Here is a 24030-nt window from a genome sequence, read left to right on the forward strand (position 1 = left end):
TTTTTCTGATTAATTTTACATCCATTCTTTCAGCGTTTACTGACACTGAGGTTCTTCTTAGCGTTGTGTTTTGGATTTTAAACCTAACTCTAAACTATAAAGTAGTACACAATGCATTAATGTTAATATAGTGTGTGTTTATATTCTATAGAAGCCCATCAGCATATGCAAATAAAAGAGCTGCATAAATAAGTTCAACTTGCCACAAAGGAGGAAATGTTTATTTTCACATTGATTCAAACACTCACAGCCAGTGCAGTTCTCTTTGTTGGGATGTACAAAACAATGGCAGATTTAACACACCTTCTCAGCATATTGCTTATGTGACTGAATTTAGTTAACACTCATTTCACCATAACCAGTTCAAAGTTCAAATTTATCAAGTAGTTTTTACAATCTTCTCATAAACCTGAAAACATAAAAGCATCTTCACACAACCAAAAAAAAAAAGAAAAGCAAAAGATGTGACAAGCACAATTCCTTTTTTGTGATTACAAGACAAAGCTAATCCATCATTACATGTAGAAACCGAGGATTCTCTTTCTGCAGCCAAGAAGAATTATGAGATTCAGAAAGCATAGCATGTTACAATTACACCCAAAATTAAATAACAAAATCATGACTACACCATTTAAATGTTTCCCAGAGAAGCTCCAAAAGAAAAAAAGGAAGTGCATAAATATAAGCCTACAATGTAGAACAATGATAAATAGTGGGATAAAGTGCAGGAGTGCTCATCCATCCAACCCATCTCTCTCTCCATCCATCCAGCTAGCGGGAAAATCAACATTAAAAAAAAAAAACTACAATTGCGCAAAACAAAAAGATTCAAAAAACCATGTGCTAAAGAAAGAGATAAAATAGGCCAAAAATCAGAATTAAATAATGTTAATAACAGCAGACATGCATGTGAATGGCAGTTCCATCCTTGATACTATAGGATTTTAATACCCAGCAATAAAATCAATACTGGTAAACATCCACACATACATCCATGTCTCACGTCTCAGCTCAAGAGGGCACAAACAGTGTTGTCAGTGAGTCACAGACAGTGGAAGGGATCGGAGTGCATGTGCTCTGTCTGTAAGGCAGGCAGGCAGTGATTCGAGTCAAACTGTCTGCTAGTGAAGTTCGGATCAGTCTCTCGTCACACTGACCTTACTCAATCTTAACTGTGTGTGTGTTCTTCTGTGAAACCGGGCCAGCGCTACCAAAACTATACTAGCATGCAGCAAATCATACAATTTCAGAGTAAAACAAACACACAAACAATACTGTAATGTGTCATCCATATACAAACCACTCGAAAGCCTTTCACGTATGCATGCGCTTGGTGACATTTCACATTATTTGTCTGTTTGTTTGTTTTGTAAGAAAGTTCTTCTGCTCGTGATAGTACCGATTCAGCGCTTTTTTTTTGCTCAAGGCATTTCCGCACACAGACGTAAACACCAACCGATGAATAACAGTATGAATTTCTGAAGAGGTAGAGGACCTGTCTGTGCCTGTAATAACCAGACGGGACAGGCGAGCAGAGCGATGAGTTCAGTTCCATGAGCTGTCTGGATGCCATTAAGGTGTTTTAATAATTATAAAAAGCAGCAAATGAACGGGGAAAGCGTCAAAAGCTCAGAAACGGTTGGCTTTGTGCAATGGCGAGAGTCTCTCTCACACGTACAGAATGACATTGTCGGGACAGTGCAGGCTGTCGGTGGGGTTCAAGGCTCTGCAGGTGGTCTGCGGCGGGGGCGCGGCGTGGCAGCTCTTGGGGCGGGGCGAGTCGCAGTCGTCGGACGTCAGCTCTGCGATGTCGTCTGACTGCGTGTCGGACATTTCTAGGTCGCTGCGGATGCTTTCTGGCTGAGCGAGGGTGACGTCTCGGAGACCCTCCCTGAGTGACATCCCTGGCGACAGGCCCAGAGGGGAATCCATGATAACCCCGCTCCTGCGGGAGCTGCAGTCCTGAGGCCCCTCCCCTGAGCCGGGAGCCATGGCAGCAGTGGGCGGAGCCAGATCCTCTTCAGTGGTTAGACACAGATGGCTCGGTTTGGTTTCAATGTCCACCTGGATCTCAAGATTAGTGCCCTCTCTGAAACACAACAGATCATAGAAAAGATGAGACAATGCATCACTTCCGGCAGTGTTTAATCAAGGTTGCTTTATTTTTTTATTTTATTGTATGGATGCACCAATATTCCAGTCCAAAATTCTAATTTATAATTACACTTATAATATTTCTATTTTAAATAATTGCTGTTCTTTTGAACTTTAAAAAAAAAAAGTCCATTAGAAATGTATAGCTGCTTCCAACTATTTCAGTATTGATAATAAAAAGTAATGCAGCAAATCAGCACATTAAAATGATTTCTGAAGGATCATGTGACACTGAAGACTGGAGTAATGATGCTGACAATTCAGCTTTGCCATCAAAGTAATTTGAATTTAAAAATATATTCAAATAAAGAGAAAATTGTTATTTAGAATTGTAATAATATTTTACAATATTACTGTTTTAGTCATAAATTAAATGCAGCCCTGGTGAGCATAAGAGACATTTTCAAAAACATTATACAGTCTTAATAATTCCTTTTGAATGGTATTGTGCATTTATTCGTTAAGCAGTTGCTTTTATTGTAAGTGATTCACACACCGGTCAGGTAAGGTGTAAGAGGAAGTGATTGATCCTGCCATGCCCCTAAGGCTGGCACAGTCACTGGCCGCTCCCAAGCTGCCCGTCTCCCTTCCAGCACCTTCCTTTCCCAGCTCTGATGCTTGCACCTCCAGCCTGAAACATAAACATGTTTCCATGAAAACAAGAACATTACCCATATTTACAGTGTAGCTCTTGTGTATTTACCATACAGTACAGAGAATACCCTTCTGCTGACATCCCACATGCCCTCATACCTGCTGTATTTTCCTGTCCTTGCACCAAGTGCTCCTCCTGCGAGTGTGTTGAAGTGGGGCGTGTCTCCCAGACCCCCTGGGGTGACGGACAGACCCTCGCTGGGGGAGGTGGTGCTGAGGCCACTGGCCGCTCCCTCCAAACTGCTCTCGCCCAAGCTGGGAGACTTAAGCGCTCGCCATGCATCAGCAACTACAGACAGCAAGTGTCAGATTGATGCTTCAATACAATAATCAGCACTGCCAAGGTTTTTTTTCTGATGATACAGTTGATCTATCTTTTTTTCTTTACCTGTAATAGGCCCGCCATCCTCATCGAAGTCTATCCTAACACCTCGTCCTTTCCCCCGGCTCACCCCGCAGCCCCCGCCGCGGCACAGAGAGATAGGCACAACACCATACACATACGCCAACATGATGGGGACGCCAATGCCTGTAGAGGAGAGATATGGAGCTATAGTCAATGTCTGGTTAAAAGGATAGTTGATGAGTAAATATGTTTAACTGGACTCAATGAGAAACATTTCTTATTACTGTCAATGTTGCTAACAGTTGCACTTCTTAATATTTTTGTGGAAACCGTGATACACTACCACAAAATTTGAAGTAAGAAAGATTTCTATTCCAGATAAATGCTGTTCTTTTGAACTTCCATTTTTTTTCGACATTGATAATGTGGATCATTATTAATATTTGATCACTATTAATTATTGATAATAATTGAACAGCAAATCAGCATACTGATTTCTGAAGGATCATGTGACACATAACAATAAAAAAATACAACAAAAAAATCAAAAAAATAAAAAAAAATAAAAAAAAAACCCCAAAACATTTATTATTAATGTTATTTTTTTCACAATATTACAATTTTACTGTATTCTTTGGTTAAATAAATGCAGCCTTGGTAAGAGATTTCTTTTAAAAAAACATTACAAAAATCTCCATACTCCAAATGTATGACCAGCAGTGTTTAATAAACATAACATTTTAGTATATTAAAACATAACTTTATAGTAATGAGTTCCATTAATGAGTTCAATATCATATCAATTTTGCTGTGACACTTCCTCAAGATTGAATTTTTTTGGCTTGATTTTCTCACAATTTCCATACATTGTACTGCACCGGAAGCTGCGGTTGCCACTGAGGCTAAATGCAGAAGCAATTGTCTATAGTGTCCATTATAATGAACAGGAACTGAAGCTTAAGCTTCACAAAGGATGCAAAAGCACCAGAGTATCATAAAATCATATAAGTAGTCTCTACAGCATACATTCCATATTTTACTAAATCTTCCGAGCACATATTATCTCTTACTGAAACAAACAGACAAAAACTTGATCCACAAATAAATCATTACTAAACAACAACAAGACAAGAAAATTAAATAAAAAATCACCATTCACAAGCATGGCTAGAATGTTCCCTAAAAATTCACCTTTTGTGTTAAACAGAACAGAGAAATTCTAAAACAACATGATTAAGAAAATAAAATAACGTCATAAATCTGCAGCTTTAACTATTTTCTATATACATTCCATTGTAGAAAAACATCTAAAAGTTTGGTCACATTAGCAAAATTTTGCAAACAAAAAAGGTCCATTATTAGTGTAGCGATATATGAAGTCCAGCTGACACAGAAGCCACTTATAAACCAACCGGATTTCTCTTGGTCAGTGCAGCGAATCTGCATGACTAATTTGAACATTTAGCAAAATCTGTGTGTAAATCTTCTGCACAATTCCTAATTATGTGTATTACTATTGAAATCACTGGTTTTTACCTCTGAAACATTACCATCATGTAAGGATATCACTAGTAAATGGCTAAAGGAATGAATGTAAATGATTTGAGGAATACTCACCCACGCTGACAGCAGCGATGACTGGAGCCGTGATGATTGACAGAGCCACACCACCAGTGATAGCGAGATTCCTCCTGTGATGGGACGTTTTCTTGCCCTCATAGTGCGAGTGGATCTGTGACAAACAGCAGCTGTGTTACTGGACCGTCACAAATGTGCTTTTATCTGCTAAAATCAAAGATCTCATCTAGTGGAATCCTAAAGCTTCAAAGCATGGAAATAATGTTTAATGCCCACTCTGTATCCTACGCCAGGAAGTCACGTTCGATATCAAAGGCAATTAAGCTTGTTGAGCAACACAGCTGACTAGAGGGAATTTCCCAGACTTTTTAAGGGATATTCTCTTCCTGGCTGCAGCTGATAAATGTTTCCGTATGAACCTAAACAGTAACGCTTTAGGGAAAGGTGTGATGTTGGCACTCCGCACCTTGCGTCCAATGTAAACAGGAATGCCGATAACCATAGCAGGAACTGCGATGCCGGCGATTAGAGTGATGCCCACCGGTGCACCAATCAAAGTGCCCAGCTGCCACAGAATCTTCTTCTTGCGGCTCCATGGCTTTTTTCCCCAGAACGTACAACCTGATGGACTGAGAAGACACAGTATATTATTATTTTTCGATTCGAGCATGTAGTTTGAGAAATTCCCACTGATGGGAGGCAGAAGGTACCTGAGGTAGTGCAGGTCTGAAATCTCCTTCATACAGAGCCAGCAGAACTCACAGCCGCACACAGCACAGGTCATGTGATTACAGCTGCCGTCGTTCATCTTGATGATGTAGGCACCGCATCGGGGGCAAGGCTTGATGTCATCAGCTGAGTGGGGATTAGAGGGTTGGGATTTAGAATTTGTACAGGCAGACAGTATCTGCTGTAAACAATGTGAGCTGAGGAAGCGTTTTCTGAATGCCAGACAGGGAATAAGAGACGATAGCAGACTCCTGCTGGAATTCAGGAGAGAAACTAGAGAGAACTTGAGGAGGAGGAGGAGAGAGCGCAGTCCTTTAGGGAAAGAGAAACTTCAATAATCTGCAGTGAACACTGAAGTGCACAAAATGAAAGCTCTCAAGGGGGAAGCACACAGCAAATCAAATGATATGAGTGGCTGATGGCACTCTGAAACACAATAAACCAGACAGAAAGCACACTAGAGTTTTGAGTTTATTTTTATCCACTAATTCCAAAGTGATAAACACTTTGCGATACGTACTTAACTGAGTAAACAGTGAAGGACTAATATACTGCTGCCCCCGGAGCAAAACTTATACTAGATTTGTACATTTTCTGAATAAAAATGTGAATGCCACTTGTATGTGCAAAACGTGATTCAGTGATTTCTTGTTGTTGCAATGTGCTTGTGTGATCAGGATGGGTTCTAGTGGGACCTAAGAGGTTTCTAGGGCATTGCTATGTTTTTGCTGAAGTGATTTGGGTGGTTTCTTTACATGTCAAAATGCCCATCTTTGCAAGTATACTCGTAAACACAGTAGATTGTAAATGAAAGCAAACAGCTGAGAAACAAAACAAATGTGTAACAGTATATTAGATCTGGGAAGCTCTTAAAGTGACAGCAGTCTAATATGCCTGCTGTCTGTCATTCCTGTTAATCAAACAACAAAGGCGAGAAAATCTCTTACTTGCTCTTGATTAAATCAAGTTTGTAACTTTAATATGAAGTAATATATATTTAATTTACACAGTGAAAAATATGCAGTTTTTATACATTTGATTACTTTATACAATGCATGTAGGCTTTTTTATTCATTTGTTCTACTGTATTTTTTTTGTAGTTCTACTGCTTGTAATTACTTTATTATTCTTATTTAAATCGCTGACAGTTTACTTGTCTTCAGTAAGCTTGAGGTTTTTTCAAAAATGTTGATATCAAAAAGACCTTATTTAAAGCTACTATCTATATTGTGACATGAATCATTACCGTGAAATAAAATGACTCGCATCGTGATATAAGATTTTGGTCCTATCACCCTCCCTTAGTTTCTAGGGCCTTGCTATGTGCTTGCCCCCTTGCCCAGGTACAAAGAGCCTAACCCCAAATGTTATTACAGTCTCTCTTTGTTTATGGAACAGAAAAGAGTGGTTCGCTGCTGGTTAAACACTCACCATGTCCCTGCTCGCCCGTGTAGCTGGGTGAATGGTTACTGTGCGTTCTCAAGGACAGCGCCCTCTGCTGGCGGGCCGAGTCACAGGTCTGGTTAGGATGCCAAACTTGCTTGCAGTGGTAACAGAACTCAGCACCACACCCTTCTCTTCGACACACCAGCCTGGGGCAGCTGGCACATCCAGAGGCAATGACTGCGAACCTGGCAGGAGAACAATGCATACCAGGTCATCAGACTGTCCTAGAAAATCTATAATTTAGGTAATATGAGATATCATTATACCTAGTTGTTGTGTGCAATTTACGCTTACAGAAGTACATGGTACAGAGATGGTATCAGACGGTAATAGTATCGTACTCTGATATATGATTACCATATTCACAGACAATAGTATGTCTACGGTACTAAAAATAAATTAAAAAATCCTAAAAATGGATTATTGTAAAATCATATTTTCTGTAATTGTGGCTGAGAAATATGTGGACCATTTAAATATCTCAGACATTTTACACTTGTTTTAAAAGGACATAGTGATGATTATGCCCACAGATAACATTTATCAAGGCCTTGTCCACATTTGAAAACGCTTCTTTTTCTCTCTGTTTTGGCATCCTGTTGGTGTTTTTGTCAAGGAAAACTGAGCTTTTTACAAAACGCTCTCCAAAGTGGACATTAAACATTAGCAGGTACAGACTCTACTACATTATGGAAAATGAGAAGAAAGATTTATTGCAGTCAGAATGTTCCTGCGGTGAGAGTTTCCTAGTATTTCAGTAGCATTTTATTACTTTCCTAAGAAAATTTCTTGGCTGTCAAACTCTAACTCAGACCTCAGAACAGTAAGCACAATGATTACTAAAAAAACATATTTTTAAGTCTTATTTAAAAAAAAAAAAAACTTCACATTGAATCATTTTAATGATTTTATGGCTGAATAAACACTGCCAGTAGAGCAACTGGGTAAGTGGATTTTTCAAAGTGAAAGAAAAAGCTGATTTCTCCGTCCAAATCAAAATAATTTACCCAGCTTCCCTGTCTAACATTAGCTTATGCGTGACAAAAACAATCCCCTTTGATTTTAAGTGCATGTTTTGACCTGTTGGCTGAAGTTAAAGCAGGTTCTGAAGAAAACATTCCTCCTCCAGCTGACACCTCATTAATCAGCTCAGTTGCAATGGAGAAGTGTAATGTCCTATACAAAGAGCTTCCAATTACCTGCACGTACTGGCACACACATCCTACATGTAGAGTCAAGCCGAAACCGACCTCATTACACATGATTATGGTATCCCAGAACACTCAAAAGAGCTCACTAGGATTAAAAACAACGAAATCAACACTCTAATTTGAAGCTCACGAAGACACCGTGGCATGTACACACGGTCAGGTGAGTGGCCAATGATTGTCTTAATCAAATACCAGCCTCAGTTACCCATAGCAACTCTAGCAACTCTGTGCTGCATCTCAGTTGCCACAGCAACTTATCACTGAGGGAGAGAGAATCAAGCGGTTCCTGTCTCACATTGGAAGCTCTGGACTTTCAATCAAACTGAAGCAAAGCTGGTAGGGGGGCTGATGGGTAATAAGCAGCACCAAGGACTGGAACTGATATGCAAAATGTACTGGGGAAGCTTTTCCATCAGGGTTTGTTTCTGTGTTTTTATCATCTAAGGTGGGAGATTCCTAGTTAGTCTATAAATGAACCATCTGGGTGAACCTCAATGTGTCCTACAGCAAAGAAAGTCACACTTTCATTTAATAACCTCATATTAAAGCCTTTTTTTGAAAAATTCCCAGTCCATCTGAAAACCCCTTATCATCAGTCGTGGGCCTGATAGGAAGTGGCAGTGACTCAAACAAGCAGAGAAGCAGACAAAATCACGTCCCTTAAATGTAGGTCACTGGCGCATCATTATGATTGACCAAATTCTGAAGTAAATCACACTTTCTCAGAATAACACATCAGCTAAACTAGGCTTCCCACACAAACGCAAGTTTTCCTTATAACTGTCCAAATGCCTCCTACACTTGTCGAAGCACAAAGAACAAACAGAAACTGTTAAATACGTCCACTTACTTCTATTGAATCTGACAAAGATCTGAAATACATGCATTTGATACACTATTTGGTTTGTGGTCGCCCAAATACCACGCCCTTGTTGAGATTTTGGTTTCAAAACCATTGGCTTTAATAAAGAACTGGTTATTTCTATAACAGCTTCTAGTCTCTTGGGAAGGTTTTCAGATAGATGTTGGAACATAGCTGGATTTGCTCCCATTCAGACACGAGAGCATGTTGGGCGAGAAACTAGAAATCTCTCAACCAACGCTTGGGCAATTTTAGGATGCCTACACAGTGTTTGACGGCTATGAATGCGTAAGTTCTGTGTTGAGGGTGTGGGAAGAGCTGTGTTAGGCTGAAATCAAGAGGGAATACAGCGAATTGGTTTTCCTAAAGCTGGAGCCGACTCTGAAATTCTCTTTGGCTGATGGACACTTACGTCTGGGGTGATTCTAGGATTTCAGTCTTAAGGAGGGCACAGTTCAGTCTCAAAACATGAGCTGATGTGGCTCAGTGGAGCGTCTCTTGCTTTCAGTGCCAGAGAGCACAAATTTGAAGAACTGAAATTCAAGGTTTCAAAAATTAAACCGAAATTAAAATAAGGTTTCGGTAATTAAATTGCGTAATTGGGAAACTGACCTCAGGATGCTATTCAAGGTGTCGTGTTCTCAGGGGATACATTAAACCAGTAAAGTTCTTTATTTTTGTAACAGTGCAGTGTGTTAGCTTACACTGCTGAACCTCATTTCTGTCAATGATTTTGGCCCTCAAAAACTTTTGTGCCCATGTATTTTTTTTTTTTTTTTTTTACAATTTTGGCCTAATATTTTGGGTTGGTGAATTTTTGATGCATCACTATTTAAAGTACCATCTCATTATCAGTAGATGCCTATCAATTTCAGTAGCAGATTAGGTTGCATTTCATTTTGTGATTTCACTGAAACCAAAACATTGAAATGAGAGAAATGGAGTGTGACAGGCAGGGCAGGGCAGCACTTAATGCCAAATTTTGCCACCCTATTTCACCTATGACCATGTCCTCCACTGACTACAAGACAGGATAACACCTAAATGTTAAAAGTAAAGGGAAGATTCATAGTGTGGTCACCTCAGATATCAGGAAGAGAATAGGTCAGCAGTCATATCTGATATTATGTGGCAGAGAAAATAGGAAATGAGACTTGTGACATGAGGGAATGTTATTTCCAGACTTCTTTCTGCAATGCAATGTCATAAACACAGACATTTTGAATATGATCAAGGTCCTTTAATTGCTGGTTTGTTCAAAAAATATTACTGGGGTTCAGATCTGGGCTTTAGGCTGGTCATGCTCTTCCACATCATTTACTCATTTACTATATTTGTATAATGACCTCAACTATGTGCACAGGGAAGTTTAATACTGGAACAGAAGTTCCGTTCTCAAACTGTTGCCACATTGCAAAGTTCCCTATAACGTCACTGGATCTTCACACTGGAAGTTAGGAGTCTTGCCAAACTTAAGTAGAAGGTCCGTAACCTTTTGACCATGTAGATTATATATAAATAAACATTTCCAATTCAAAACAAACAGGGTATTGTGTATATTTTATAAATCCCTAACATCCAAACCAGTCTTACCCACAGTCCGGAGCTGGACACCATCTGCAATCAGGGTCCGATGCCAGACAGCGGCGCAGCAGAAACTCTTCATACTTCTCCATCAGGTTGGGATCATCCAGGATGAGGGCCACCTGTCTTGGGGCAAGTCGTTCGGCGCACTCTGGACAGCTGAGCTGCACTCGGCTCTCCGTGATCTCGATACGCAAGTACTGCCGTAGACAGCACAGGCAAGACCGATGGCTGCATCCCTGGAGCTCGGGAAGCTGCTCCGCAGGTTGCCGCACCAGGCACAGGGGACACTCTAGGAGTTCTTGACCTCCCAGAGAGGCCTGGCTAGTGGACAACGGTTCAGCCGGGTCTGCCGTTGAGGACTCTGATGAAACATTAGTGGGCGTGGGGGGCTGGAGAAGCTGCTGTTGCTGGAGCTGTTGCGCAAGAGGAGTTCCCACATTAGCCTTGTTCCCCCTGGATCCGCGTTTGCCATGGAAGAGACTATGAAAAGAGATCCTGCCTTGCTTCTTGCCCGGCCCTCGGCATTTCGGATTGGGAATGCCGCTAACAGAGGAGTGGGGCGATTCAGAGTCCTTTTCGGATCCCATTTCGTGTAATGTTTTCCCACTTGAGTCCTTACGAGAGGTCAGCGAGTTTGAGTTAGAGGAGTTTGTGTGAAGCTTCTCAGTTCCTTCCACGGAATGATTTCAACGAAGCTCCAAACCTCAAGGACACGGACACTCCCGATACACAAAAGAATGTTTGTCAAAGTCTCAACAAATTCCAGTTAGTTTACCCCGTTAGGAACATTCCATTTATGAAGTCATAACAACAACAAGGATTCGTGTTTAAACAATAAACAGAAAGATAACTAGATTAATTAAGCCAAAAGGGAAAATGATGGGGGACAAAAAGTCCTTTCACTCCAACAATCTTCTCGTAAATAGAAAAAGAAAATGAAACAAAGCAAATTGTTGCACCCGAAATGTGTTACAAACTACAAAACTGACAGATACTGTCAATTAAAAATAGGGCATTTAAAGACAACTTGGTAACGTAATCCTTTCTGAGGGCTCGTCTTCTTTTGGCTCCGCTAGATTCTCTTGCTCGCAGAGCCGAGATGTGTGTTCCAGTTTGCTGTTCTCTTCTTCTGAATCGGCTAGTCTGTTAAGGAAGAGAAATAGCACAGGAAGTTAGCACAGCGCACAGACAGCCTGCAGGAGGAGCATGCTCAGTACACACACACACACACACTCCTCCCTTTTATTCTCAGTCTCTTTTCATTTCACAGTTAACTCTTCATTGCACCCAACTCACGAAGTGACTGCCAGACATGAACCACTTACCAGCCATTTAAAAACGAGAAGTAATTGATTCGGTAACTTCAACTTGTTAAAAATGGATTTCTCTTATCACATTTTCTGTCCTTACATCATGTGTTAGATTTTTCTTCTCTCATTTTCTTTGTCTCACTGTTGATGACACCCTCTCATCCACACTCTCTCACACACTCGAGCGCTCCCTCTCCACTTCACACTGCGCTGCTAGTGCAGTTGCCATGGAGATTCCCACTATGAACACAGCAAACAAGGACCCTCACAGTGACTCACAGAGCCCTTATGAACACATATACACACCCGGCAGACATTTACACCATACATCACATAAGCATGAGTGCATGCCTCCACTGGACTTCATTTATTTTTATCTGAGAGGACCATCAATACGAAATGCAAATCCCATACTGAAGCTGAGGAAATGGTTTTGTAGGCCAGTATAATCTGTCAATCTCTCTATTCCTACTCAATAAAAACATACTACATCTACACAAACTCATATAAGACTGATGTGGCCTGGTTTTCTGCTCTGATGACCCTTGGACTAATGCCTGAGTAGCACAAATCTGTTTACTTGTGCGAGGGGGAAGGGAAAGAGCCCACCACTCTAGTGTTAAGCTGACAGTCTGCTTACATATATTATTTGTTTTATTAGTGTTACGAAAACATAGTAGACTGTTAAGTTTGTTAATGGGTCAATGACAATTAAGACATCAGGATATTGGTATGAATGAAATATGTATATTTTTTTACTTCATGTCCCATAAAGAAGGTGTATTCAAGTCACTTTATGGGTGAATTTTTATTTTCGCATAATTTAATAGACAAGTAAGCAACATTATGTTTATACCATAGACCCCTAAGTTGCATTGTAATTACTGTAATTCCTAGACAACAACTCATCAAAACCACAAGTAACAGTAACAATTATGCACAAGCCTTATTAATAAAATAAACTAAAGTTTATTTAGCAAGACATTAGACATTAGTTATCCAACTAGCTATACATGTATTATAATAATCTTGCATTATTAAAACAGAAATATAATGAAATCATTATCTACTTCACTGCATTTGAAGCCACAGCCATCTCGAGTGACAGCAGAGAGAGTAACAGCATAAAGCCCAGTAAACTAAAGCAGCCTGTTGTCTGCTGCTGTTCATGGATCTGCAAGGTACGCAGTGAAAGCAGTCAGTATGACCCACTTTTCCACAGAGTGCTTTCGCATTGCTCACAGCCACTGTGTCCTGGTGTCTTGACCCATTATGAAAAGAGGATGCAACAATCATCAAGCACTACGTGCTCTATACTGTACGTGACCGAGAGGCACGCATGGTAGATGCATTAAAAATTCAAGAGTCTAGTCAACGGAAACTGGAAAATTCCATACAATCTCAGCCGATCTGCATATTTAAAACAGGCAGACTGAAAAGGTGGTGTTGAATCATAGCAGGTTAAATGAAAAATATATATATATATATATAGGGCTGAGCAGTGTGTGTGTGTGTGTTCATATATATATAATATAGTAGGGCTGAGATGGTAATAGACCTCCATTCCACTTCAGCAGCCTCTGCTAATGCAACCGATGACATATAATTACCATCTGTGCTCTCTGAGGTTTAGTGTGTGTGAGGGTGCACAACAAAAGCTGTTTCTGGAAAATCTGTGTCACATCTCGGCACCAGAGCGCAAGTTTACAAAGCAGAACGCACTGTATGTGTGTGTGCGTGTGTGTGTGTGTGTGTGTGTGTGTGATGGGCATGGCTGCGTTTGTTGTACAACAGAAGTTGCTGTATTATTTATCAGCTGTGAACGACATGTCGATTCACAAGAAGCTGTTTTTTGCTTACAGTGCTGCAGCTGGAAATTAGCAGCCTGCTTTTTCCATTTAGTTAAGAGTTTATTTAAAAACTTTGAAAACAGCTGGAACAATCCACAGCATAAGCTCTCAGGCCTTGTTTGATGAAGGATGGATCTCCATTACCACGAGTTTGCTTTAAGTTTTATCACTACAGCCAGAGTTTGTAACTAGATGCAAAGTATAAAACACACACAAGAGAGCAAACATCAAAGAGATGCTGATCATGGAGAAAGGGGAAATTCTATATCGGCCTGGGATTTTTTTGTTTTGTTTTGTGGTTCATAGGTGTGAAGAACATGTTTTCACACGTTTTTATTTACAACAGGGGATAAAAGAGATATTATAATATAAAATTATATATAATATAAATATATTATTTAAAATAATAATCACTAATAGTCATAATCAAATATAATTTTAATGTTATACTAATAATCAATTAATGCTAATTAATGCTTATTAAATTATATAATTTGTATGAACAAAATATGTTATTTACTATATATTTTGGCTTTATCACCTTGCTGTTACAATTGTAGACTCTTAATAATAATTTAATTATGGTATTTAGCATGTAATATTGGGAAATGTATCACAGTGAATTTTTTATTTTTGTTTTATTTGATTTATTTTATCCATATTGGCTAGGTTTTCATTTTGTAAAGCAGATCCTTACTACAGACACTTACTGTAAGTGAGATCCCTCATAAGGAACAGGAATATTAGTTTCAGTATCTCTTACTGTAAAGTTATGTTTAGAATGAATAATGTTTTTTTCCAGACCATTTATCAACATGTCACAGAGGCATTCCGAAGATGAATTATTAACAGAAACCACAAATGAACCATGCAGGCTACAAATCAGCATAGGTTTGCAAACTCTTGGGCTATTATGAGAACACAGTACAGAATGTGGGCACAACACAGTTCACACAAACACCGAATTATAAGCTAAATATAATTAAACAATCGACAGAGCATTGAAAAAAGAAAAACAGAAAATAACTGTGCATTGTTTGGCCTCCCGCCAGCGCTTTCCTGCACAACCCATCTAGACAAACTCATTACTGTGAGAGATAAGACAGAGCGAGACTGACACTGCCTCAGCACTTCCGCCACGACAGACCCTGAAACCGCATCTCAGCACTTTCCTATCATCCTACAGCCCTAGACCACGGCTCTGTCTGTCTCTATCTCACACACACACACCAGTCACATGGACCAGTTGGTGTACAGGTGGGCTACTGGATCTCTAGCCATTACATAACCATCTGAGTCACATCTGAAGCTCAACTGAGGCTTATTGTTCTTAGCAAAGCCTGCATGTGTTCTGCTGTCTTGTTTTCCGCCTGCATCTTTATCATATTACACAAAGTTGATTTCAATGAACAGAACTGTTATTATTTATTCATCCTCAAGTTCCAAACCTATTTGATGTTCTTTCTTTTGTGGGACAAAAAAAAAAAAGTATTTTAAAAGTAGTTCAAATGGCTTGTAAGCTATATTTATTTCTTGTCTTCTGAAAACATATGACTGGTTTGTGTAAGAACCACACTCAACTCTGATAATCTCAAGAATCTAAAAAAAAAAAAAAAAAAAAAAAAAAGGATTCATAAATGGGACATCACTAAATTAAAAAATACCGACCAGCACATTCTTCAAAATATCTCCTTTTCTGTCCCACAAAAGAAGGAAGCTCATACAGGTTTAGAACAGTGCTATAATTCATAATGAAGTATAAAACTATAAAAAAAACAAATATATTTGTTAGTTGAAAAAGCTGAAATTATATAAAATATAATTATTAGATGAAAAACTCACTCTTAAAAATATGAAAATTGAAAAAATGTTGGAAACTAAATGAAATAAACATTTAAGTTAAAACACTAAAATGATTAAATTAAAATAAAAAAAATAAGCTAATTAAAAACAAAAACTAAATAAAATGACATCAATAACACTACAATTACTTTACTAGAATTACTAGAATTGAAAATGTAAAAAGGCTCATTTAATATATTAACATATACTATAATAGTACTTATTAAATAATATTACAATAACACTGGTTTTAGACTGATTAGATTGTAAATAATGTAATTATCACATGTTTTTGTGGTGTAGGGGTAAACTAATCCATACACAGAAGATTTAGTTAGACAGAACTGTCAGTATTCTGTCAAGTTTGGATCACACGTACGCAGTTTAACCTCTCCATTGTGACGGGGAGGGCAGGAAGTACTGGTTGAACTAACCCATTGTTGTGAAATCTTTTTAAACTGCGAGTGCAGAGCAGGTGGTTGTGCTGATCCACGTCTCATTCTTGCTAAGAACCAGCATGTCTGTTCTCCAGCTAACCTCATCCTTTATTGCATCCTCACAGAAGTCCCAATCTCATATCACATCTCAGGTGCTGTACAAAGACTGACTACCAATCCTCAAGACAAAACATGACTAACGCCAGTATGCCACATTCACACTCACCTACTGTTGTGAATGAGGATGGAACAGAAGAAAAACAGCCACGGGTTCCTGTGAAACCAAACATCTCGATTTAATCAGTTCTTAACAGTCACATGCTGGTTTACGGTAAATTGGATACAGTAAAAAAAAAAAAAAAAACAAGACAAGAAAGACTGGAATTAACCATATGCTTGCTGACACAAAAGAAGAAATGAAACCAAAGTCATTCTGTGCATTCCTTGCTTACTTTAGAAGGGTTGCCAAAATGTCTAAAACATACACAGTTGCCAAGAATTCATGAAATACTGTAAATTTCATGATGAACCAGGACACTCTATATTTAGAAAGGTGTTGCTGAGGAAGCAACACCACAAAGGCAGGCCGGGCCTCAGCCAGAGTCAACAAAACAGTCCAGGAAGGACACGAATCTCAGTTCATGAAAACGGACATGTTATGAACACATGAAAGAGGTGAATAGATGTCCACATGTCCAAATTTAAAGCTGCTTAGGGAATTTAAAATAATAAATTCATGTCATTTAAATACTAGCTTTTTTTGTGCCCTGCCTAGTTCAAGCTTAACCTCTGAAACACACAACATTTTGTCCCTGAATGGTTTCATTTCAATATAAGCTTAACTACTAAAATAGACAGAAGTGTAACGTTAACTGCTGAAACACATGTACAGTACATAAATATTATACGTGTTACGTTAAACACACACACACACACACACATATACATACCTTACATACACTAAACTGTGTCTTGAATAGTGTAGCGTGACTACTGAAACATAAATACATCAGCAGTGTACAAAATATCTAGTTTATTTGCTGCCCTTATTAAAGAACGGTCTACAGTAAAACAAACCAATGTAGATTAGGTCCAGGTGGCCTGTGTCACCTAACGTTAACTGGGATGCGTGACGCTACTAATAAACACTTTAACGACACTATTGTGTTTTAAAATACAAACACAGACCCGTATAAGACTAAAGCGTAACCATGACGACGGATCTGTTGGGCACTTACCGTACAGATGGATCTGATAGTAACGTTACTGAGAGCAAGTGAAGCAGAATAGGGCGGAACGCAGTGGGCTTCGGTGCTATTGTACACCATGTACATTCAACCAACTGTCCTGTAAACCTGACAAATCTCACCCTAGAGGCATCCGCTACTACATTCCCCGAGAGTCAGTTCGAGGAGAAGCTGTCAGCCCTTTTTTCCCCTGCCCTGTACGCGATATTGCTCAGATTATGTCCGCAGCTCGAATCTCTTTCCATTCACGTCACCGAGGAAAGCCCCTGCGTGTGACGCCACTCGTTTTCGAGACGGAAACCCCTCCCACTGGCGTCACCTCTGAACGGAAATGACCGCGCGTCTCATTGCCAGGAACAGAGTTTACATATTCAAAACATTTTTGAATTAGTATTACTACGGTTCAGCGACAAACACGGAAATTAATTTAAATAAGCTCATGTAAAACAGTGGTTCTCAACCAGGGGACTGGGGGCCAATATTATTATAATCAAAGAAACGTATTAACTTATTAGACAGAGGAAGGGCTTTAAATATTCTCTTGGACAAAGGGAAGCTTAAGAGTCAAAAAGGTGTAGAACCACTGATTTATATATAAAAATGTATATTCTTGAAATAGTTTTAATTCTAGTGTTACCACACTTTAGACCTGAAGATTTTCTGGCGTTTTCCAGATGTCTGTGATTATATTCTAAACATTTTTTAAAACGTTTATGGTTTCTGACTGAGAACTTTTCAATTAAAATTATTCAAATGAATAATTCACACACACACACACACACACACACACACACACACACACACACACACACACACACACACACACTCACACAGCTTAAAAGCACTATCTAGCAATATTGATTAAATATTTGTTTATGAAAAAAATGTTTATCGGAATTTCCTTGACTTTTCTAGATTTGGAAAAACATTATTTCAAAATTCCCTGATATGTCCAGGTTGTCTATGACCAGGGGAACCCTGTAATGCACATCATACACTGATCAGCTGATGTACTAAGTCTGCTTCTCTTTTTTATTCCAGATTATCATTGTACTTCTGTGTTACAAACTTGTGAAAGTGTTTTCAAAGTAACACCAAACTGAGAAGTGGATGTCAAATCTGGGCACTGGGACAGTAATACAGAAACACAAAGAATCAACCTCTTCATGAAAGGTATAGAAAATAGTCTCCCATGTTTATTGGAGGTAATCAACTGTGTTTCAGTTAAATCTGTGTTCACTACAAAACACATTCACTACATGGAATGATCAAAATAAACATCTGAGTCACTTCCAGCTCCCCCTTTCCCCCATCCATTATTTTCACATCTGGATCAACCTGGATGGGAGAAACTGGATTTCATACAGCTGCAGGAAAAAAGAAGGAAAAAAAAGTCCACAAGTAAATTAATGACTCAACTCAGAACATGAATTAATAAATATTAGCTAATAAAGCAATTAATAAAGAAGCTTCTTCCATTCAGCAATTAAACCAAGCATTCACATGACCTCTACTGGATATCATGCATTACTACAAGATCTCTTAAGAATGATCACATTTCACTGTGGAAATAGTGCAAGTGACAGAACCATACCTTTTTACAGGTGTCTGGTTAGAGTTAAAAAACATGCTTTCATTATATTGACGCTTATAACCGAATCAGTTGGTATTAAAACTTGTATTTGATCTTAAGTCATTACAATTAGCTTGAGTTCTACATTCAGCGTTTAATAATTAATAGGCTTTTTTGTCAAAAGAGTTCCGTTACCCATTGTACAACAGGCAGCAGATGAATCAAAACCATGTCTAAAGACAAACTCACGAAGACAAACACAAAACATAAAAGGCAACAAATAGGGTTTATAATGCATACAAGAAAAGAGTGGATGTAGAGATGATTCAGACAAAATAAACAAGATCTTTACAGGTAGTAGCAGAGAAGGCAGCAAGGATGGAGGCAAAGACGAGGTCGGGGGACTGAGAAGCATCAACAGCAGTGTGGAGGCCGCGGGCACTGTAGTAGTGCACTAGAGGGGCCGTCTGCTTGTGATAGGACTCTAGTCGGGAGCGCAGAGTGGTCTCGTTGTCATCACTACGGCGAATAAGAGGCTCTCCGGTCACCTGTGGACATATGGATCAGACCAAACCTCTACAACGATGCTCATAGCTGTCCTGTTAATTAGAATAAGACAGTTTTTGTTTCTCACATCATCCTTCATTGGCTCTTTTGGAGGCTTGAACTCTTCATGGTAAGACCGGCCGCTGGGCTGATGAATGAGTCTGAGGAATGAAATGGATTATGTTCAGTGGTGGTACATTTTTCAAGCATCTGTGCTTTATCAGAGTATTTTTACTGTGAGAAATTCAAAGTATAAAAATCATACTTTTTACTCCATTTACTCCACTTTTTACTACATTTCATTTCAACTAACCATCATGAACTGAAGAAAATGCAACCCGCTCTGAGAGGCAATAGTGATCATGTCAGATTTGTGAATGAGCTAATTCTTTCTTGTTGAATTGGTTCACTGATCCGAACGCAGCCGTTCTCGAATCAACAACTCACTGATTCAATAATCCGGTCAAAATGAGTCAAGAACCGGGAGCTTAAATGTGTGCTTAACTGATGACTTAAAGTGTGTTACTAAGGCTGAGTTTTTAGTATGGATCAGCCTATTGAAAATTAAAATCATACTGCCATCATGAGAGTTTGTTATTTGGAAACTAATATGGCAAGTTGTTTAAGCTTAATAAAATGCTTGAATGTGGACAAATCTGCATTTCTGTGTCACCGTCTGTACAGGATAGGCTTTTTAAGGAAAAATAATGCTAATAACGCCCATGCATCCTCCCCCTGCTGTGGTAGCTTCAAATGGTACGAAACTAGTATGTTTGCATAGCACTTCTCGTAAAATGTGAACACATCTTCCCCCATGGGATGTCTGAACATTGTATTTTCATATGATTTATCGCCACATATTTGCACAAGTTTCATATTTCCTCATGTTTGCATACTTGAATTCTCATTATCTTAAATGGATATTTGAGTATATTCAAATTTAATGCTTTTATACAGCATAATATGTTTTGGTAAGAAGAAAAGCTTGCTTATTTGCAGATAAATAAATATTAAATGTCTGCACGAATCTTTATTATTATTATTATTATTATAAATCTGTCTAGTACAGGCTAGAATAAATAAACATGGTTCACTAAAAAAAAAAGTAAAACTGAAAATGAGGACTAATTCTTTTATAGAAGTAATATATTATTAGGGTGTCTATAGTTTTACTTAAGTAACTGATTTATGTATCAATTACTTGTGTATCAAGTTATTTGTCCATTACTGATTTTTACAATTAAAAGAGTCATTTTCATAATTTACGATTCTTACTAACTGGAGGAAGTAAGGAGGTACACTTTATTTTTTAAAATACAATCAAAACCATGAAAGGAAAAATTTCCTGCCACCTCCTCCATTAAAGACAACAGAAACAAAAGTGTTTGACAGCTATTATGTCCTACCTAGAAAACATGTCTTCTCTTGTTCCTGAAATGAGTGACATCTTTTCAGTATATTCCGCATTCATGAAATCAAACCATGCAATCAGAACACATTAGCGGTGTTGGGCTACAATACTAAGCTCCAAATGTACAGGACCCTCCATCTTCATACCTCCCACAAATTCTGCGCACTAGCAGAGAGTCATCAACTGAGAATTCAACCACAGAGTCCAGTTTTTCACTACGCTTCTCCAAGAGGCCATCCAGCTAGAAATCAGAAAGAGAGGCACAGGTTGACTGATGCATCCTTGGGCTCCCATTTTTAAATTCAGTACTTCAGAGAGTTCTGCGCCTATTTATAATGTCAGTTGTCCTCACCATTTCTGCCTGCTTGACAGTGCGGGGGAAACCGTCCAGCAGGAATCCATTCTTGCATGCAGGTGTGTCCAGGTTGTTGTCTATGAGCTCCACCACCATCTCATCACTCACTTAAGGAAAGATGACAAAACAAAGACTCAGGGCTTTATCCCTCCAACCTAAAATGCACATTGAAGAGGAACAAATTTAAAAATATATAAAAACTAGAACATCTATTAATTTTACCAGTTTGCCGGCATCCATGGTTTCCTTAAGCCGCTGACCGAGCTCTGAGCCAGATGCCACCATGGCCCTCAGCATGTCCCCAGTAGCTAAATGACACACACAGTACTTCTCTGCAAGCTTGGGTGCCTGTGGAGGCCGAAATTAAACATTTATGGAATGAACTCAGAAACAATAAAAAAATAATCGTCAGATACATTACATAAAATAACATTTAGAATATAAGAAATGCCAAACACTTGTTCATCTAATAACCTTTCATGGGAAAAATTAATCCATAAACTTAAAATTTATAGGTAACATTTGTCTTGAAATAAATAATTGAATAAAAAAAAAAAAAAATCATTAAATTGAGATCTGTAATTTTTTTTTAAATAAAATAATGAATAGCTTTTTCAGCAAGTATGCAATAACATTGATCAAATGTGACAGAAAAGACTGTTACACTGCTACTAAAAGGTCAATAAAAAAGCACTGTATTTCTATTCATTAAAAAAAAAACATTTATCACATTTTCCACATAAAAATATTAGAGCTGTTTTCAACATTGATAATAATAAGAAATGTTTCTTGAACAGAAAATCAGCTTATTAGAATGATTTTTGAAGGATCATGTGACACTGAGAACTGGAGTAATGCTGCTGAAAATTCAGCTTTTCCATCACAGAAATAAATTACATTTTAAAAGATATTAAAATAGAAAATGGTTATTTAGAATTGTAATAATATTTCACAATAGTACTTTATTTACTGTATTTTTAAGCAAATAAATACAGTCTCAATGAGCATAAGAGACTTATTGTAAAAAAAAATATCTTAAAATCCTAGTGTCTGTATGAACAAAACCATAAAACTCAATCGCTTTTCTCTCGTAACCACATTCATAAGCCAAGTCTGAACTTTTACTGACATTCAAAAATGTGCAGCAAACATTGCTTAATATCAGCAAGCAGTATTTCAGAGTATTGCTGATATGCCTGTTCTTTATGGTCTATCTGTTGAGTTACACTATCACCCAGCAGGACAGAAAGCTCTACAATTTTCCCAGTGTTCACCAGTTCACGTGTTAATAGTCATGTTAATCAGCTCAAATGATCTGAGTGACAGGGATATTAATAATAATTCCACATTTGCACTGAATGAATAATCTGATCGGAAAGCATCATCTGAGGTGTTAAAGAGACAATCACACTGACGGTTTAAATAGTACACAAACGTTTGGTTTAGTACAGTTAAATGAACAGCCAAACACTAACGTTACACGTACATTATGACGTCATCTGAAACGTAATGACAGTGAATGGTGACCGAGGCTGTCATTTAACATTCCAGCAGTGTCTACTTCATTTCACAGAAAGAAAAAATAATAATCCATATAGGTCTGTAACACCATGTGGGTAGGTTGATGTTTTTGGGTGACCTATCCCTTTACAACACAGTACTCTCAATCCCGCTACTGTTGGACAGTTTAATCAGAATGAGCCACGCGGCCATTCGCACGAGCTCTCACCTGCGTCCCCTTCCCCGCGCCGGGCGGGCCGAGCAGAATGGCTCGAATGCCTTTCCTTACACCGGAGACTGTATCATTCGCTTGCGTGCTGGGGGCCATGGTTACAAGTTGTAAACGACCTAAGGACACTTCTCTCCACTCCACACTTTGCGTCCGCAAACTCGCTCGGAAAGGAAGTAGTAACGCCTCCGTTTGCTGAGTGTGGACTCAAAGCCCCGCCTTCTAGCGCAAAGCCGATCCACCTGATTGGCCAATGACACGCCGTTTATCCACAGCGCGAGCTCATTGGATAAAATCGAATGCCTCAGTATCGTCTAATATCCGGAATTTGTCCTGAAGTGACACATCGCACACCAAGGAGATGTGAAAGTTTAGAGAAGGAAAAAGAAGATATCCGTGTCTGAAAGGTCCGTGTATCTTTTGGTCATTTGATTTTTTGTTTAATTTTGTAAGTAGAAAAATGAAAAACAGCTCCTTTTTCGTTTTTTAAAATTAAACAAAAAAAAGTAATTAAATCATAAAAATGTAAAATTAAAATATCGTTCAGGGTTAGAAAAAAATGAATAAACAGCTTGAATATTCGATTTCTACACGTGGGCGGGAATTAAACTCCCCTTTCTGCTGATTGGTCAGACAAAAAAAAAAATCAAACCATGCTGTCATCAGTCCTTCTGCAGTTCCGCGCGGCAGAATACTAGTCCTCTGCTGCAGCAGCAGTTGTACAGATTCTTAAACTTTTTTATTGCAACTACATTTAATCTTTTTTCTCATCAAACAACCAGACAAATGAATGGCTCGACACAACCTGTTCTGTGGCAGAGCCTAGGGCTTTCTTCTGTGAAGATATAAATTCTCTATGCTTTGCATCAGCTGGGCATGCCAGGGCAGGCTATCTCCTACCCTGGTCCCCCAGTAAGTTTGTTTGTTTAATTAAGTAATTAATTATTATTATTATAAATATTATTAATTATTTCAAAATAAATATTTTAAAACACTAATACAAAAAGGAAAGAGTAATGCTTGACCTTGGGTATATTCAGAGCTGGGTAGATTACTTACAAATTGTAATCCGTTACTGATTCCAAATTACATGACAAAAAATGTAGTCAGTAACTAATCCACTACATTTCACGTTTTAGGTAATATAGTCAGATTACTTTTTG

The 24030-nt window shown here is 38.5% G+C and overlaps 2 protein-coding genes across 6 annotated transcripts; both read right to left on the reverse strand.

Annotated features, from left to right (window-relative positions):
• Nucleotides 1-193: 193 nt before the first annotated feature.
• rnf19b (ring finger protein 19B) lies at nt 194-17568 on the reverse strand. 3 transcript variants are annotated; one of them, XM_042745527.1, is made up of 10 exons: nt 17376-17568; nt 10574-11710; nt 6893-7092; nt 5443-5587; nt 5199-5361; nt 4772-4886; nt 3197-3337; nt 2908-3097; nt 2651-2785; nt 194-2089 (listed from the first exon to the last, which is right to left on the reverse strand). In XM_042745527.1, the coding sequence occupies exons 2-10, from the start codon at nt 11152-11154 to the stop codon at nt 1669-1671; spliced, it is 2091 nt and encodes a 696-aa protein (XP_042601461.1). In that variant the 5' UTR covers nt 11155-11710; nt 17376-17568; the 3' UTR covers nt 194-1668. The 3 variants fall into 3 exon arrangements, with proteins under 3 accessions (XP_042601461.1, XP_042601460.1, XP_042601462.1); XM_042745526.1 differs by having other exon boundaries at nt 17245-17568; XM_042745528.1 differs by lacking the exon at nt 17376-17568 and adding an exon at nt 16957-17196.
• Nucleotides 17569-18422: 854 nt separating this feature from the next.
• Nucleotides 18423-23067, reverse strand: ak2 (adenylate kinase 2). Of its 3 annotated transcripts, XM_042745529.1 has the most exons (8): nt 22868-23067; nt 21361-21486; nt 21136-21246; nt 20930-21024; nt 19461-19533; nt 19179-19374; nt 19022-19059; nt 18423-18620 (listed from the first exon to the last, which is right to left on the reverse strand). In XM_042745529.1, the coding sequence occupies exons 1-8, from the start codon at nt 22964-22966 to the stop codon at nt 18576-18578; spliced, it is 783 nt and encodes a 260-aa protein (XP_042601463.1). In that variant the 5' UTR covers nt 22967-23067; the 3' UTR covers nt 18423-18575. The 3 variants fall into 3 exon arrangements, with proteins under 3 accessions (XP_042601463.1, XP_042601466.1, XP_042601464.1); XM_042745532.1 differs by lacking the exon at nt 19022-19059; XM_042745530.1 differs by lacking the exons at nt 18423-18620; nt 19022-19059 and having other exon boundaries at nt 19138-19374.
• Nucleotides 23068-24030: the final 963 nt, after the last annotated feature.

This window comes from Cyprinus carpio, chromosome B19, assembly GCF_018340385.1.
Source record: "Cyprinus carpio isolate SPL01 chromosome B19, ASM1834038v1, whole genome shotgun sequence".
NCBI lineage: Eukaryota > Metazoa > Chordata > Actinopteri > Cypriniformes > Cyprinidae > Cyprinus > Cyprinus carpio.